We start from the raw sequence: 19444 nt of genomic DNA, 5'->3' as shown, positions 1-19444 counted from the left end.
CTAATATTTCTGGTCACCTATCTCCTTTAATGCTCAACTGGTTGTGGCTCATACTGCTGTTATTACTTCATCATAAAGGCACACAGGAATGACGGCAAACAACGGTAAACCAAGATGAGCTTTATTTATATGGTATGACAAGGTCAATAGTTATCTTGTGTAGGCTATGTGAGGACAAGTGGACGTTTATGGTGGCATTTCAAGCAGACATATTCCAAATTTTGAGATGCATGAAGGCTGGTCCTGCTGTCAGAGAAAACCAGGCTGACATTTTCAACAAAAATATTGTTACTGTTCAAGCAGGTTTCCATGTCTTTTGATGAAATGAATCACCCAATTGGGGGATACAGCCCTGATAGCAAATTTACAGTTCATGACAATGTTCTCTCTATATATACAAAATGAAGGTTAAGGCTAAAATTTTAGTCAGAGGTGTTAGGCAGATGAATTGTAACGAAATCCCTGATATCTGGCAAATGTGTGAGAAGGTTTACCAGAGTGCAAAGCATGCCAAGCTGCCTATATAAACTCTATCGAGTACACTGGACAAATGAAGTCTATGCCGCACCACTCGCATGATGAATTGAGGCTGCATTCATTGGTACAGTTGGAAGATACTCTGCTCTCAAATAAATAGCCAGACGAACAATGCACAGAAAGTTTGAACTAGTACTATTACGCGTGTCATTTTCAATTCTGGTCCGGTCGCATAAAAGACTTTAACTGCATTTTGAGGATATATTTTCAAAACCGTTTAGCATATACTGTATTTCAAGATGACTTAATTAGACAGTTTTTTTTCTACAGCAGCTGAAAATGATGAAAATCTATATTTGGTGCCTGAACCATGGTGTTAATTCTTCAATCGAAGCCTCTAAAATGTTCATGCTTTAGTATGGAACTATCAGGATGAATCCACTGAATGCCTCAAAAGCTAAATTTCTTCCCCTTTATAATATCAAACAATTCCCTTTATATTGGCAGCATCAGCACATTATGAGCCATGACTAAAACAAGTAACAAAATCATAGCATTTCCTAACTATTTTACCCAACAGCCACAATGAATTATATTAAAACCAATATTACATTATGACACATCACAATCTTGTTCAATTCTGTTGAAATGAATGAAAAAGAAATTACCTATTACTAAAGCTTTCAAAGATACAATACAAAAGGTCACCAATGTTTCACTGAGACAAACTGTCAGTGAGGATTGTTAATCCCAAAACAAAACAAACCTTTGCAGAACCGAATAGCAACATAAAAAAATGCTGACAATCTTTACATCACTTGATGTTTAAAGCAGATGAAACTGTCATGACAACTGTATTTCTTCACCTCAAGTAACAAGCTGCACATGACTTGATATGACTAGCTTCTGAAAAATGTCATGTATGTTTAAGTATCGATTTTGAGTTTAACTGGCCCCAGCTGTAACCAAAGGCCATTTAATTTGAGGAAACGGCACTGATTAAATGCTGCTCACATCCAAGTGTTGCAAAAAAAATAAATGAAGACGGTAATGACAAGAACTTGAGGGGCATCATGAAAAAGCCCAAATCAAGACAAAATTACTAGTTTTAGGAGCGCATATTTTTGTGCAACACAGACTGTCGGGGCTTAGATGCATGAACAACTTCAGGAGTGCGGATCCGTCTTTTATCAATGCATCTCTACTGGGTAAGATTTTTCAGTGAACTTTGATCAGTACATTTTTAAGAAGCCTGATAAACGACCTGGTCATTTTTCTCACAATGGGTCACTGCATGTGAAGGCTGATGATTTGGTTTGATACCTGAGTAACTGTACTGAGGTGGCACACAGCTCAGCTATATGCCAAAGAGTAGCTACGTTCATAGCTTTACAACAAGTAATATGTCAAACAGTAGTATTGTGTGCACTATGGATACCAGCCATGGGTGTTATACAGGATATAAGGGCAATGACAGCATGTGTGAGAAAAATGAGTTGACTTCGCCCCACAACAGTGTCCTCAAAACAAACTAAATACTGTTGCAATTTAAAATGCAGTGTGGGTGATAAGAGACCGATCCTTCTTTGCATCTTTCACATTGTTACGGGGTAGAGACAGTAGGTGCCAACAGATCTGCTGCTGGTAATGGTACTGCACCATTTTGAGTTGAACAGGGAACATTCTGCCTCAATTGCACATATACCAAAAATCATAACACAGAAAGGCCACTAAATACATGGAAATACAGCAATAACAAGACATCCAGTGGGACACAGACAGTACCTCTGAAAATTAAGGGAGAGCCAATCTCCAAAACAAATCAAAAATGTTGCTTCAGAGTAGCACAACAATATGACTCATTGACAGTGAAAATTATGAGTATGAATAGCAACAATAGTGAAAATCACAGAAGCAGGAGTAACAGTTTAAAGTCTGAGTGTGGCGGTATGGACTGTGAAGAGTTTCCGGTATTCCATATGGGAGTGCTTTAAGGAGCCCATCAGGTCCTGCTCAGCAGATTCACACAAGTCATGAAGGACAGCACATGGTAGCAGCTCAGCACATGGAAAGCCAGGTGGCACTGTACCTCATTGTATCACTTCCTCCTCCTCCTCCTCCTCTTCCTCACCTCTGTTGCTCATTTGCCTCAAGTTACCAATCAAACGTGTTTCTTTTGTTCTCATTTGTATTTTGATCTCCCTGCCATTTTCACATTGCATACTTATGTGTCCATTCTCTTGCTGATTTGTTGTACCTGTAAAATACATGCAAAGTTTGGAAAACATTTTAGGTGACCTAGAAAACAGAGCATAATCTCCAAAAATAGTAAGACAGTATGACAGTAAGCAAAGCTGAGCAATGTGGTAAATCTCATTCATGTTTTAAACTCACCTTTCCCTGTCAGCCTTGTACGTATGGGCGATCTCTGGTACCAGTGGGTCGTCCGGGTTTGGATCACAAAGAAGAGAGCAGATAGACAATAATACTGTGGAAGAATGAATCAACAGGTAATTCAATAACATTAACATAAACCAAATGTGACAATGACAGTGAATTTAACGGCTACTCTTACACACAGCCATGTATGATTTTGACTTTAGATATTCATCACAATAGGGCTAAGCAATATTGATAACAGACTATAAATATATACATGTTCAAATACCTTATGATATAACTGATTGTGTTTGTGCCTTAATGATTACATATTTAAAAAGGCACTGATTTATACTCTCATACTGCAATTTGTATGTATCCTATAAGACACAATTTAACATTTAAAAGTTTATTAAAACTTAATTTGTTATAGGATTCCATTTGTTTTGATTGACTTTACTTTATGACATTTCACATTTAGTCTTAACGCCCGACTTGACAGTCGAGTCACACAGTTGAAGACTGAGATGAGCCTGGAAAAAACGTTGACATCCTCAAACTGAAGTGTAGCTAATAACATTCAAATGTGGGATTTACACAATTTGGAGCATTAATACAGCAGCAAATGACTACTTAAAATATTTAGATATAGTGGAGTTTTGTCTCGGAATGAAGTTGTTCTCTCTCTCTGTGTGCGTGTGCGCGCGTGTGTGTGTGTGGTCATCAGTGTCTCTCCTTGCTTTGTTGACATGACTGTGCATGTTTTATAATGCTTGTTTGCGCATTTGATTGTGCCCCACTGGCTAGCTCACTGCTGCCACTTGACGGTTACAGCTGACAACACCGTTCCAACCAACAGTGTTGTTTTGCTGAAGTTTGCACTGCTGCTCCCAAACTTGTATTGCACCCGTAATACTACTTGCATCACATTCAGCTGTGCGCTGGCTAGTGCTGGACAACATTTACCTCTGTTTAAATACGTACAAATGTCAATACACTAATATGAATACAGTATTATCACCTACCTTTTGATACTGTAAGTGCAGGTGACCATTGTGATCTCAGTATATCCAGACAAATACTTCCATTGCTGTTGATATTAGGGTGGTAAATTTTTGTTGTGAATGCAACCTGTGACAAATTAAGAAAACAATGTTGTGATGATCCAGTGAAGCCAAATACATCACATTTCAATCAATGAATATGAAGTGTGTTGAGAAGTTAAAACGTGTATAAGATAAGACGCATAAGATAGAACACTCACTTTGGGTGGTTTGAAAGGGTAATCTGTCGGGAAGTGAATGGTGAGGAAAAACACTCCGCTCTGATAAGGGCTGTCACTCTATCAAAGTAGAAATAAAAACAAAATAAATTATTCAATCAAATGTTCTTGTAATTCTTTAATAATAATCCCATTGCTTTCAGATAGTTTCACTTACCGGACCCATGATTGTTGCCTGCCAATGAAATACTGGGGAAAAGATGTATAATCTATTTAGCATATGGATGCAACATTTTCATGCACAATACACTTCTGTTAGGCATTACAAGAATACACTGATGCAGCAATTTCCTCATGACTTACAATCTTCCCCAACTGGTCCAGCAGAGCACTGAGCAGGAGGGTCCTTTTGCAGGTCAGACAGTTCCTAAAGGTGAGGCAATCACATAATGAATGAGCCTCGAATTTATTAGTCAGTTGATGTATTAAAACACCTGCAGGTGGAATCACATTATTATTTATATTGTTGATACCAGAAAATATGCCAATGCTTGAGCCAACATTAGGGCAATGTACTAATTGTCAAAATGTTGGATCATGGATAACTTTATTTTGAAGATTTAAAAAAACAAAAAAAACATCCCAAAGAATATATAAAAGTGGTAAGCCATTCTAATTGATATTTCCTACTTGACAGAATAAGCTGCTCTACTGAACTACACCTAGAGAGGTTTATTAGACAGGATGAGCAAATGGGAAGCCATTATGAGCAGGTAGCTCAAGTTATTTAAACACTGGTTTACCAATTTGCATACAATCAAACTGGGCTAAGCTCTTACAACGAACTCAAAAAAGCAGATATTGACCAAAACTTTGGACAGATGGTTTCATAATTAATTTAGTAATCAGGACAGTTTGGAGATAGGTGTTAATTACAAAGGTTACAAAAGGTCAATATAAACAAAAATGTTCTACAGAAAAAAATGAAAGCAAAGAAAAACACTCCTATGTTAAACTTAACATTACATTCAACGCGCTAACCGCAAAACAACATATGGTTAAATAGAAATAAAGCCCGTTATTCAACATCTCTTGAAAGTAAGCCTATCTATTCTGTTATATAAATACACACAGTGGCCTGCTCCAGTGGCCCATTTGCCATTCCATATATGGCAACACCGACACTAGGGTTCAATTTTGGCGACAAGCAAGCATCTGTCATTCAGCAACTAAAAACATCATCGGCCATACCACTAGTGACCGACCACGAGGATAAAGACAACTGTCAAGCTAAGAAGTTAAAACCAAATCATGTAACGTCAAACGTCAATCAGTCAAAGCAGAGACCTAACGTTAGCTTTGACTGACTGCACTACGGCTGGTTTAGAAATTATAGGCACCTTTACTAAAGTATTGGCCAGGAGCTTCATGTAAAAAAGATAAAAACTCACCTGAACACAATTAAAACGTAAGTAACCGTTAAAATAATGGCGTTGTTTGAGTTATCACTGGCTAACAGCACGGTAGCGATGCACCAACATGGCCACCAGTGGTTAGCTCGTCTTTGTCTGTGAATTGTTTTAAAAAGGAGCACAAAACAAGCGATTCTACGAAAATAATAAATACATGGCTACATACTGGTATGGTCTTAATATATGCGGCCGTGCTCAGAGAACAACATACGGTGAGGTTAGCACATTAAATAAATATATTCACTCACCTTCTGAATTCGTTTCAACGCCATTGCATCAATGGCTATGCTATGTAGCCTGCCAGCTAATGTTAGCTAGCCCTTCACACACTGGCCGCGTATCTCCAAATCTCGCTTAACGTATAGTCAGGAAATCTTGTCTGATATACAGCAGGCTTGGTTTGTTTGTAGTTTAAGTCAAGCGACAAATTGTGTGTTAAATGTTGATCTTTCGTTCGCTTGCAACAGAACAACCGATATATTTTTGATGTCTCTCTTCTCACCTCCTCTTGGTGCCTGCCTGTCAAACAAGTTGTGGTAATATCGCGAGACTTTTCTTTCAAATCGTGAATGACGACGCGGCTACGACGTCCTTGTCTGTAGTTCCAAAATACCGTTTTCTCTGAAGAGTTTTAACAAAGTCCACATCACAAAAATCAAAGTTTCATTTCCCCAACTCTTAAGGCAAATAACCATGATGGTAATTTCGACCAAACAACTGTATGTAACCTTTTTTCTCCAGTCTATTTGCCACTATATCACATGTTATTGTCTGTGTATATCTTTAAAAAAAAACATCAATGCAATCATCAACCTCGTCACAAGTTTACAGCACTATCACAAGAGCTAGGAATCGAGTGTTATGAAAACAGGATAATAATACATGGCCCAAACATACAGCACAATAATTGAGGCCAGGCGTCCACCAGATGTCACTATTTGAAAAGAACAAATACATACAACGCTATGGCCAGAATGGATAATGTACAGCTTTGACCAGAACACTGTTTGCAAGATCTCCTGTGTCATTTATCAAATCAGTTGATACATGCTCAGAATAAATACATTAAATAAAACTTTGTTTTGAAATTCATTTACTATAGTCCAAAAGTGCATGACAATGGAGCAGCAAAGTACAATAAAGCCAAACACATGTATTATGTACACGGACATAAGACTAAAGAAAAAGACTATAGAATTGTTCATTCAATACCCAATCATTGTAAAGGCATATTCATCTGAGTCAGCTGCATGCTCTGGTTTCTGCACAGCCTTGTCTTGCAAAGCCTCATGAGCTTCCCTTTATATGTCTTAAACAAGAGTGAAAAAAGAGCTCTCATTATTTTAGTGAGTATGTATGAATGGGTCACAGTGTTCATTCTTCTTAAATGGCTGATTCAGTGTCAGGTTGAGGATCCTATCGTCAATGTGACACTGAGAGGGACCATTTTCCTTTGGAAAGCTGAAGATTCCTTCAGATAATATCTTATTGTTTGCTCATCTCTGTGCTCTCAATGACCTGCCTGTCCTCGGGGCCTGCCTGTAATCAGATTCAGCCAGCAGCAGAGGTAGCAGTTTGGGTCTTGTGCAGCAGGGGCCTTGTGTTCCGAGTTTGTCTTCTTGGAGAGGCCATTTATCAGCATGAGGTTTTCAGACACTGTCAAGCCCACACGTTGTTGGCTTGAAGCCTCAGTTCACAAAGTCTCCCACAGTCATTCTACTGTAGCTTCCTCTGAAATCTCAAATCACATTGGTTTGCTTGCTACTGTGTACTTTAAACCTACAAGGTTTGTAAAGGACAGATAGTGAGCCCTTTAGTTACGCGGTGATGTTACCTTTTAAATGTTTAAAGTAATAAGCAAGATATGTTGTGGTTTCTATAAGGCAACATATCACTGACCTGTACGGGGAATTCCCCATCTGTAAGCAGAAGTTGAGTTTTTAGTTACAGCGCTGGTGCCCCAAGTTCCAAATTGATGTATGAGCCAAGGCATGAGTGTGTCAGAGCAGGGATGATATGGGTGGGAGTAGGAGCTTAGTTGACCTGTCTCATGAGGAATATAGCCTATAGTGCTGTTATTTGAAACCATGAACTGAACAGACTCCAGTGATCTGTCTCTTTGGTCACATGAATCATCATTAGTAGTTCCATTGTATAACAGAAAGCATTCCACTTATTGCTGCAATTATGCTCAAGCTGCGTCTTAAATTAACTATATTCCTCTCAATGGCACTTTTCCCATGGTTGCCATTGCCATGACAAAGCACATGGTCACTGTCATTTTCAAAATTAACTTAAATAGATCTAGCTAATGTCTAAATTATCCAATAAAAGCACAGCCAATTAATGCTGAGCACAAACTGGGTTCTCAGTCCCCAGAGGTGTTCTACCTTCGGTCAGTCTATGAGTTTTCTGAGGACTCTCTTATCGAACAAAGATCCATTGTTCCCACATACTAAGAGATATTGTTCACTCCTTGTATCAATGGTCTTGATTTGATTATACACTCAGGCAATATGTGCAAGCAGTGCTCATGTTTGCAGTGAAGTCAGCACTCTGCACAATCAAATAATTCTTGAGCTAAGCAAATGGAAAAAAGGCTTATTTTGTATGGAGCAATCTGTGTTTCATGGCTCATTTCCTTCACTGTGATTTGATTTTGCATGTCAGCGTTAAGGTGGCCTTTGACCTAGAACATCTCAGAATTATTCCTCAAATCTTCCTTTTTCTTTTGTGGGTATCACAAGTTAAACAACTTGGATCAATAACAGAAAGTCTATTAAGAGAAATGTGAAGCGTAGCCTTGTCTTCTTGTGTTTCGAATATTAAAACAAGCTGGTACATGGTGAATGTTTTTTTGGCCAACAAGGTTGAAATGATGCAATCATATAAACATTTATAGCTTCAAGGATGTGCTTATTAAATAGCATTATGTGCTTTAACTGTGACTGTGAAGTACTCTGCAGGTTTTATTGGTCTAATTGCATAGCTGGTTACGGGATGTCTAAAGCACAAAAATAATACTTCATTAGTGTTTTCAGAGACCTAATTTTTTAAAAGTGACCAGTTGAATGACAACTTGTTTGTTGAATAAATGTCTTTGGAGCCTTTTTAGACATAGAAAAACAACTTTTGATAAATAGTCCCTTTTAAAAGGCACCTTATTTTAAACAATGTCAATTGCATCAGTCTTAAAATGTATCATATGTTTTGCATGTACTATCTTCATTTGGAAAGTAAATTCAGCCATCGGAGAGATGTAGTAAGTTAAAGAACAGTTTTCCTTTGACCGAGAGAGAGAGAGAGAGAGAGAGAGAGAGAGAGAGAGAGAGAGAGAGAGAGAGAGAGAGAGAGAGAGAGAGAGAGAGAGAGAGAGAGAGAGAGAGGTAAACAAAGTACTCCAAACTGCAAGTTATTGTGCAAACATACTTCACTTTCCAGATTTGGATTAAAACAAAATTTAAAAAAATTAAAAATTGTTGTTCTTACAACAACTAGCATGAATTATGGATTCAACATCTCCAACATATTTTTGGGGTTATTCTTTTAATTTTTCTCTTTAGGGTTTAATGTATCTCTGGAGAGAGCAGAATGAATGAGATCTGATCCAGTCCCCTGTGTCGTCACCTCTGATCTACCCTTATCAGATGAGCATCATGTGGAGCACAGACACAAACCACACATATAGTCATAAAGAAACCGTAATCCTTTGGGGTTAAGCACTTAATAGAAATCCCTAGAGCCCTCTGTGTCTCTGTGTTGCACCACAGCTCTAACCCAGTGATTGACAGCTCTAGAAACTGTTTTACTGTGCTGCTCTTGCAATGAGTGGTCTCCAGAGCCTAGGTAATAACCAGTCTGGAGTGTTGACTAATACGTTAAGCGGTGACTGTTTGTAATTAAATATGTTCCAGTTGTTTGAGTTCTGATGCAAAATTCAGGTTTTCCCAGTTTGCTGAGCTTCCTTGAGAGACAAAGGAGGGATTTCCTCTGAAACAGACAGGCAGTGGCAGCACCAACAAATGACTTGGTACTGTTATCAAATAGTCTGACTAAATATAAACTTATCATCTGCAGTCTGAGCCTGTGCAGAAATGGAGGGAAGGCAACAGTCGAAACAATGCCCTGGGACAAATTGAGTAAACTCATAGAAAAAACATAATGAAAGAAGTAATAAGTAGTAACAGCATGTGGTAATATCATGTGACCTCAGTCAAAGGGAAATATTCTTGTTATCTATGTATTTTGTTAGAGCTAAGTGCACACACACACACACACACACACACACACACATACACACACACACACACACACACACACACACACACACACGCACACGCACACGCACATGCATCTCTTTAACTTTTGCTGCAGAGGTATTGAAGCAGCCACCTGTCGCTGGACATTTTATCGTGTAGAGGTGTGTGTCTGTGACTGTGTGTGAACGTAAGTGACTGGTACATTGGGGGCTGTCCATCCTGCTGCACAATAAACAGTTTGTTTCCCAGGAGCACCCCTCATGTTCCTGTTGTTGGCTCCATCGTTGCTCACTGGGAAACGTCCTGGCCTCTATTGTCCAGGAGGTCGGAGGGTCACAGGATGCTCCTAAAGACCCAAAAGTGGAGGTTGGTTAGTGAGGCATGATAAAGAGCTAACCCCCCTCCTCCACACACGCAGCCCTTATAAACAAAACATTCAAAAAAAATCCCCTCTCTTGCCTCACCATCTTTTATTTAAAATCTCAGTTATTATCAAGAGTTTAAGGAAATGAAATTAGGACAAGGCTTTGACTGACTACTTCTTATTCAACATCCTGATTGCCTTTCATTCGATTTTCATGTGAAGCGCTCTGTTCCTTGCGTGCGTTCTTTACATATCTGAATAGCGGATTTAGTCCATAAGCTTTCCCATACAACATGGGTTAGGGTTAGTGTTCATGCGATAGGAAATTCAATCTTAGCAACTAACATACAGTAAGACATATCATTGAAGAAACGATAAAAAAGAGCCAAGAAAGGAGTGGTTGTACTGTACTGTTTTTACCACACAAATGTTATTCTTTAACCACAGACAAGGCTTAAAACACTGACTGAAACTATGGAGCAGTTACATGCTTGTGATTGCAGTAACATTTTAAACAGACTAGCACATAAACAGCCACATAAATGCTGTTTTTGCAGGCTGATTAAATATGTCGCCTCATAACAGCAGACGTTTATAATAACAGACACGCCATGCTGTTATAAGGGAAACTTCTTGGGCCTCTCTTTACAAGCTGACAGCACACTTGGAGGTGTGTATCAGTTTGAGCTATTGTGTGAAACAGCAGCCAAGCAATATTTTCCTTTGAAGTACAAATTTTTAAGGCTTTTGAGCAATGGTCTCATATTTTTTATTGCGCTTGAACCGAAGCACTTTAGGGTCTGCAGCATTTGCTTTGGTACCGGTGAAATGAGTAACCATGCTATTCTCAGGACATTCACAGGGACACATCTATCTTTTTTATGGAACTGAGCTAACTGGAACTTTGAACAATATTCCAGATGCTTCTTGCGTTTCATTATATCAGCCTAATACAAATGGATCGCTATCCACAGCAACAAGAAGGCTGTGATCCTTTATTACCCCCCAAACTTTATTTCTCATGTTCCACATCACATTAGAGGTGTATTGCAATTACGCCTCACATAGCCTGTCATCTCTGTTGATTCACGCACCTATAGGTTAAATGACACATTATTTTCAAAGTTATTATTGCATGATTGCAATAGTGGATGTTAAAGCAATGGACGAAGAATCATTTAAATGTTTTACTGTAGTAAAAGTAGCAACATCAACTTCTTATTCCAAACAGCAATAATCCACATTACATTAGCTACATTGTTTTCAGAGAAAATGCTCTAAAATCTCAGCATACACTAGTTGCTCAGAACAAAAACAGCAGACAGACCCTGTTAGCAATTAGCTGCTAAACATAGTGGAACATTTAGCAGCTAAAGAGACGAAGAAAAAAACCCCGGAAAAAACGGAACTAAGAGAGTGAATATTGGATGGTACATATTACTCCTTTACAAATTTGAACTATGTTATGTAGGATAGTTTGTTCTGTCATAAAGTGTCTTATTTGATCATGAGGTTTTGTTTGTAAAATGTTATTTAGGAATGTGATGACAACTGTCAAATAATGTCAGGGAGTAAAAAAAAAGCAGTAGAAAAAGTACAAAACAATAAAAAACTGAAGTTAAGCGCATGTGCTTGAGTGAATGTGTAGTACTTTACATTTACAATTACCTTTAACCACTGCATGATTGTGTTTTTTGTTATTTATTGTTTCTAGCCTTGTTATTGTATGTATGAAGACATGTAGTGTCTGATGTAAGATGAGAAGTTAATAAAAGTAACCTGAGCAACAATAGGTGCAGCACTTGGCCATCTTTATTTTTCAACCACAGGCAATTATGAACATAATGCTCATAGCTTGAGTTACATATTATGAATCTTCCTTGAGGCCTGACCCTAGTCTTGCCCTGTCATATCAGGTTAGGAGTTATACTGGAACGGGACGTGACAGCTGGAAATGGTTTGAGGCTCTCCGGATAGTTTGTTTTCAGATGGCGCTGCAGGGAATGGATGAGATACGCATGCAGGTTAGCCTTTAGCTGTCGTGCTTATGGGCCTCATAGTGATTAAACTGTTACTGGCGATAAAGTCTGCACTGTAACATATTTACTTGGCTCCTAGTGTTCCTTTTAAGTATGAATGGCTGATGTGAGCTGTCCAGGTAACCAGGTAATGTGTCACTATCTGACTTAATAAGACTCCTCTGCACTTTGAGCACTTTGACCTATTGGGGATCATTTCCTGGCCTGTTGTGCGTCTTAGTCTGCAACTGGGGTTCTGGTATGTTTGGTGCTCTCACTTCCCAACCCTTCTCAGATGGTGGGGTACTTTTCCTTTCTTTATGACCAAATAAATCTGACTGGTGCCAAAGAAAAAAAATGGGATTAAAATTCCCCTTTTGCTGTCTTGAGAAGCCCAGCTGCACTGCACTGTTTGTTTTCCACAGTGCAGTGCAGCTGCAGAGTCAGGCATTATGGTGGGCCAAAGCGAAACAGAAATTACTTTATTTTTGTTGGCATGTCTACCTTCCGATTAAATGAGTGATAATTGCATTGTGGAATTAAAAAACTAAGAACAACAGTTGAGTTAGTATAACTAATGTGGTTCAACAAGCTTTCTATTTACATGTAATATTTTAACGGTGATTTTCTTCACTTGAAGTATTATTTACAATAGCACTTTCTCTCGCAGCTAAATTCTTCTGACCACAATCTGTTCCAGAAGACACGCCATCCTCCCAGCACTTACACATAATGAGGAAGCACATGAGGGACAACACAAATAGTGACTGAGGCCAGAACACAGAGAATAATATTAACTAGATGGTTAAAGATTATGTAAGATTATGTCTTGACAGAGCAATGTAAACAGTGTTTTCTTTTTGAATGTGACAGTTATTTAACAGACATACAGCAGCAGCTAAGAGCAGGCAGTTATTCACCCAAAAAGGAATGAGCTGCAGCGGTGAGAACGAGCGACGATGATGCAGCGATAACAGGAAAAATGTGGTGCAGCAGGTAAGACATGTCTGTGGGTAACACTAGCCGGGCTATGGTACATTTCAGGTGATTCTCTGAAAATAATGTCTGAATTTAAATGAGCATGACTGCCCAGCAAGTTTATGAGAAGTGCTTCTCTCACCTGATTCACACAAAACTGGCCTTAACATAGAGCAAAGAAGAGAGGGAGATGCATTTTGCTTAATTATGCAATTAGCTTGGATTTATTTTTTCCTCAACAATTATGAACATTTTCAGTTGGGACCAGTGCGTCTGATTAACATTACTCCCTGAAAAGAGAACACTACCAGCACATCAATGTTGCTTTCTTCGCAGCAACTCTGCCTCCTGTGCCTCCTGTGGCTGTACGCACACTCTACCAGCTGTAGATATTCAACTGTGAGGCCACCTCCAGCAAAGGATTATAGAAATTCTATGGAAGAGAGATTTACACACCAACGCATAAAGTTGATGGTTTCCAGACCCTGCGCACTATTCTGACTGTGTGCAGGCCATAGCTACTCTATAGCTATAGAGGGTAAAAGACAACACTAATAATAAGCAATCCATGTGAAAAACAAAAGTCCTCATGGACTGGGAATAACTTTATCTTCTCCTGTGGATACACAAAGACAAAAACTAGCAAGGACACTAAAAATATGCAGAAGACTTGTGGTGCATGTTTCCCAAGGCCAGAGAAAGGAAATAGACTGACAGTTTCTCCCTGACCTCTTTACTACCCCCCTGTAACCTCCTAACAACCCCCACGGGGGATCCTGTCTCTATGTGTAAAACAGACAGTCAAAAAGCATCCTGGAAACTTTAGAGCCACGAAAACAAGGGGACATGAGGAAGTCCAATAAGCTTGTATGTAGAGGGCTCAGTCGGGAGATAATCTCGAGGCCACACAGACCAGGCGCCAAGCCTATAGAGCCTAAAAGCTCTGTGGCGCAGCAGAGCAGCGTGGTCATTGTTGTCTTTGGAAAGTAAGCAGCTTCAGTGAGGCCAGTGGTGTGAAAGCCACCTCTCTTCTTGAGTGTCTGCTCCAGACCCTGTTGTTGACATACAGGGCAGGTGCAGCTGCTCTAGAACTGCATCAAGTAGAACCCCGTCAAGACACATACTTGCACAGACGCACATAGAGCTTGGATGTCACAAGACAGGGTTATATGGACAAAGACAAATCTACCATTTTCTTTAATATCTCTGCAACAATCAGCGAGGCACTGCTGAGTTAACACAGGGCCCACAGAGATGAAAACAATGGTTGGATTCTTCTAGCTTGAAGATGGCTATGGGAAATGGCATGGATGCCAGGGCTGATAAGTGACCGAGGGGCTCGAGTTACTTCCAGCTGTCTGCAGCCGTGCATGCCTCTGCGGAACGTATGGTTCACGCATAATGCAAACCATTTCATTTGCGTGAAGCTCATAAAAAAAATCTGGCGGACATATTAAATAAAGTCAACAGCCTCTCACTTAGGCAGGGTTTTATATCACAGGAAAGAATCTCCAATCCTCCAAGGAGCGCTGCAATGCGTCCTCAGCTGAGAAAACACAGACAGTTGAAGACTGTGACCTTGTGAGCGATAATGTTAACTGGATCAATAAAACCAGGCGATAGCAGAAAGTCTGGATGCAGCATGTAGACAGAGTCTGACTCAGGCTTTGTGGACAATGATGGTAGCCACAGAGCTGTGCATAGTAAACAGTGTCCAAGAGGACCTGCTGGCATTGTTGGCTGTGCTTGCTTTTTTCCTTAAGCCATAAAAGACAAATTTCCAGATAGACACAGCGAAATAAAGAGTATATTTGTCCTGTTGTATTTTAAATTATGGGAAATTAAAGTTTATATAAAATAAAACCTGTAAAAGATTAATAGTACTTTATTACAGACTGGATTTTTGTGCTATTAAAACGAGTTACAAAAAAAAAAAAAAAACTAGCGCCACAATGCATTAGCATCCCCTCAATACCAGTGAGGGCCTCTTCCTGACCATTTGGAAAATATAAGTACATTTTCAAGCTGCTGCACACTCCCAAAGGAGAGAGCTTTTGGCAGACTTTGAAGTTCTCAGAAATAATGCTCCTTAAAAGCATCCTCTGGAATACAGAAAAACATGAACATGTATTTCAGTCAACAGGCGTGAGCGAGCACTTCCTAGCAACCAGGTCTGAACTGGAGGACTCTGCCATGTTTGATTTATTTTAAGTCCCCGTTGCTTTGATTAGCTTTTTGTGAAGTCAATATTAATTATTTAATCATTAATTGTATGTACGAGTCTAAGCAGTTCAAGCACTGCTCATATGTGTTAATTCAGTCTGAATTTTATTGAATTAAAATGCTGTCACAATTCTGATTTGATCATGTAAAAAAACATCAGTCAACATCCATTTCATGATAAAATTGTTTTTGAGTGTTTTTGTGCAACCAAACACTGACTGGCCCCTTTCAGTAAAAGGATACAAACGCAACAAAACACAAGAGAGAAAGAGAAAGGCACGGAATAAAACTTTGCAACAAAGTCTTTTATTTTCTCTGCACAGTTTAGTGTTTCAGCTACACCCTAAAGGCAGTAAAAACTGTCATATAATCATATCCTTACACAGTCTTAAATGCCATATACGCCCCTACCAGCCTGGAAAGGAGACCTTTCTGTGGATTAAAACGGATATGAGGTTATTTTTGTGCGATCCATGATTGCATGAGGCACTCCCATCCAGACTTAGTGTGATGACTGAAGAGGTGAGCTAATATGGCACAGTGGTGATGCACAAGAGTTGTGTAAATTCATCTGCAGTGGATCCTGCCCTTTGGTCGAAAAGTCAAATGTTCGTTTTCATTCTTTTAAATCTGTTGATCCTCCTGTGTTGTCTGAATTACTGCTGGTACACATGTGATGTTTATAAAATGAGCTCACATGAGGGGTATTTCAAAATTTAAAGAATTTATGGATCTAATGAAAAACTCAACATCAGTGGCAGATTGAATGATTTGAACCCTTGAATCTGTCTTTTTTATTATAAAAACAGATATGTTTTACATGCTGTATATTAAGCATTTATCTCAAGGGCAGCATCATCTACAACAATATGAGGCTACATCCATTATAATAATTTTAGATCAATTGGAACATGTTTAGCTCAATCTCCAGAAATTTAAGCTGTACAAATAAATTAATGGAGACATTGCGGAGGACACGTCGGATGAAAGAAAGAACACAATTTGGGTACGCTTCAAAGACAATCAAGTGGGACCTAAATCTCCTGAAGTGAGATAGATGGAAGCAGCAGTAGCACATTGTGTGATCTGACATGTCCTCCTCACACTTTAACTAGTATTATTAGAGAGCTTGACAGGGCGGGTTTGGCCCTGGCAAGACATGTTGGACACACTGCATCAAGATCAGAGAGAAGACAAGGGAAATGGTTTGCCGCCTCTGGAACAGTGAGGAGAAAACGTGATGAGGACATGGGAATTACTGCTGAATTAAGCACCACTTTGATTGGAAACTGATTGACCGATGGTTGGCAAAACATAAAAGAATGACCTTGAATTCTCCAAGCGAGTATGGATTGGCACACAGCATCTCTCCCTCTCTCCTCCCTCTTCCACTCTTTCAAACACACACACACACACAGACACACACACACACTCACACGCACAGACACACAGACACAAATCTACGCACGCACACACGCGCAAATTACGCCACACAAACACACACACCCAGGCACACTCCGATAGGAACACACACACCACACATGGAAACACATACATGGGGAATCGACACACACAAGTGCTCCATCTCTGCTTTTTCGGGGGAAATTAACACACTGTCACGTACGACAAGCCAGAGTTGGAAGAGCAACTTCAAAGTAAGGCAGATGCAGGGACAGCACCCACTGAATACATTTTCTGGCCACCAGTCAATCTGCCCCCAGGCTAAGATTGTGGCTGTTCGCATCTCTCCTGACCCCTCATCAACTTCCTGTTAAAACCAATCCCACTCCAAAAAAGCAGAAGTCGAGGGAAAGGAGTGTTACATGTGTAAATTTAAACGAGATGAAAAAAATCCTCTCTTAACGTGTTGCAGATAATAAGAAATGAATTCTCATCAAATACTCGATTGTCAGATTTTCGAAAGAGCAAAAGTGCAGCTGCTGTGATTAATAAATCAAAGTAAGTGAGAGGCTGCGTACCAACACAAAACACATTAAAAACACCTGGAATTATCATTTAGTAAATATACATGAGTAAGAATTATGTTTTTTTTCCAACCAAAGCTTAAAGCAACTAATAACGGTGCTTCATTTTTATGCCTGCAGCCATTTTGTAACAACAACCTTACTTTTATTTTTGAATTGGTGCCTTTCTCACCTTGGATTAAAACATTTCAGATACACTTGATTTCCTTTTTTTCACATTCATCACAGCGCTGTTATATCTCACTGTGCTGTTACAGCTTACTGTGAACACTCTACTTACTGCATGCCAATGGTGCTTAATAGCACACTGCTGAAACTTGTGCATGTGTGAGAAGTGTCAGAATTTAGGAGATATTCCTGTTCAGCAACTGCTTATGCATGTCATTATTATTTTTCCGTGTTGACTTTTTTAAATATTTGATTCTTTATCAATCATTCATATGGCTATGGTGCATGAGCACTGCATGATTGTAATTACATGTGCTGGGACACGCACAGTCCTTTACATCTCTGACATGTGATACGTAAAAAGAAAAAAAAAAATCACAAATGTGGGAAAACAACTTGTCTGAGCCTCATCTGGAGAATACATTCTCTGTATACTGTATCACAAAAAAAAAACAATGATATATAGACCTGAGGGCAATTATTCACCTGTGTGTGTATTCAAGTGCAAAGATTTGTTGTATGTTAAACCCACTATACCTATAACCTCAATGCAATTCATAGAAGATGCAGTATGCAATACAGTAGGTGTTGCTTTTAACTGAATACAAATACACACGGACGTGCGCCCGCACACTAACACCCAGGAGGAGTGTGGATATAATGAGGCCCGTGGAGACACTGCTGAATTGTCAGTCAACCCTCAGCTTGCTGACACGTAGTCGACAACATCAATGACTTCTTTTCTCAAACGGGGGAAGCCTGTCGAATAGCATCAGAAGTAAAGAGAAGGCTGAGGTCAATTGGATCTGGACTGAGACAGGTGAAGATAGAACATTTTCTAAAGAGTTTCAGGGAAATAAGAGTAGCAGTGTTACACCAAACTTTAAAACTTCTGATGCTCTGTGAGCAAATATACATTTTTCCTTCAAAAAATAAAAACCCACACAAGATGTACGTGCAGGTTACTGCACTCGAACAAGGAAAAAAAGTTGTATACTCCCTCCTTCCTAGACAGTTGTAAAACCGGGCCTTCAATCCTGTTTCTCAAAACAACAACGGGGCCATGTATGTCAGAGAGAGAGAGAGAGAGAAAGAGAGAGAGAGAGAGAGAGAGAGAGAGAGAGAGAGAGGGAGGGAGGGAGGGAGAGGTGAGGCTTGTCCTGTCATAAGAGGCCTGGATGTTCAGAGGCTTGTTGCCTCACTGTCATGCGAACAGTTGTGCCATAATGGGCCGATGATTATCCCAGGTGTTATTGAGCTTTGTCTTTCCCAGCGTAGTGTTTCAGGACACGCAGCCGTGCAATTTGCATGGCAGTGTGTAATTATGACTTTCTCACTAAATCCGGGTCTGTTATTTTCACACAGATGGAGGCAGTGTGGTCTCTTGCCCTGACAATACTGGAGATATCAGCTGGATACGGCGCAAGATATAGACTGCTGCTCAAGTTTATTTAAACAAGGGAAACACATGAGACTATACCTTGAATAAAGTAGTAGCACTTCCTTACAGCACTTTGTAGTTTTGGCTTTCTTGTTGTCATGAGTTCGTAGTCATAGCTGAATGCACTTATTGTAAGTCACTTTGGATAAAAGTGTTATCTAAAATAAATATAATGTAATAAGTTGAGTTCCAGTTACACAGGCAACATTGGCTTTTTCTTCCTTTTTTTTTAATATACATTATTTGCAATACAAATGCTTATAATAACAATGATACATCATAAACACCATCATGAATTTAAACTTCTGTCTGTGATCTATTTGGTTACAGTATTTCTCCATGCACGAGCCTCCCTCGTCGTGCAGGCTGTGTGCAGGAAGAGCGAATAGCAGATCTCCATGGTGGTGAATGAAGTGTCGGTTTTCACCGCTGACTCCTCCCCTACGGACGGGCTGCGC

General features: G+C 39.5%; 1 protein-coding gene across 3 annotated transcripts; it reads right to left on the bottom strand.

Moving 5' to 3' along the window:
• Positions 1 to 105: 105 nt before the first annotated feature.
• On the bottom strand, positions 106 to 6192 carry ube2d4 (ubiquitin conjugating enzyme E2 D4). Of its 3 annotated transcripts, XM_068604790.1 has the most exons (8): positions 6053 to 6192; positions 5799 to 5944; positions 4442 to 4505; positions 4296 to 4327; positions 4121 to 4198; positions 3882 to 3987; positions 2872 to 2965; positions 106 to 2734 (listed from the first exon to the last, which is right to left on the bottom strand). In XM_068604790.1, the coding sequence occupies exons 2-8, from the start codon at positions 5820 to 5822 to the stop codon at positions 2689 to 2691; spliced, it is 444 nt and encodes a 147-aa protein (XP_068460891.1). In that variant the 5' UTR covers positions 5823 to 5944; positions 6053 to 6192; the 3' UTR covers positions 106 to 2688. The 3 variants fall into 3 exon arrangements, with proteins under 3 accessions (XP_068460891.1, XP_068460892.1, XP_068460893.1); XM_068604791.1 differs by lacking the exon at positions 5799 to 5944 and having other exon boundaries at positions 6053 to 6094; XM_068604792.1 differs by lacking the exons at positions 5799 to 5944; positions 6053 to 6192 and adding an exon at positions 5530 to 5547.
• Between the last annotated feature and the right edge of the window lie 13252 nt (positions 6193 to 19444).

The sequence above is a fragment of the Clinocottus analis genome, unplaced genomic scaffold (genome assembly GCF_023055335.1).
Source record: "Clinocottus analis isolate CAN_PGR_092001 unplaced genomic scaffold, fCliAna1.0.p SCAF_7, whole genome shotgun sequence".
NCBI classification, from domain to species: domain Eukaryota; kingdom Metazoa; phylum Chordata; class Actinopteri; order Perciformes; family Cottidae; genus Clinocottus; species Clinocottus analis.
This window is presented reverse-complemented; position numbering and strand designations above follow the sequence as displayed.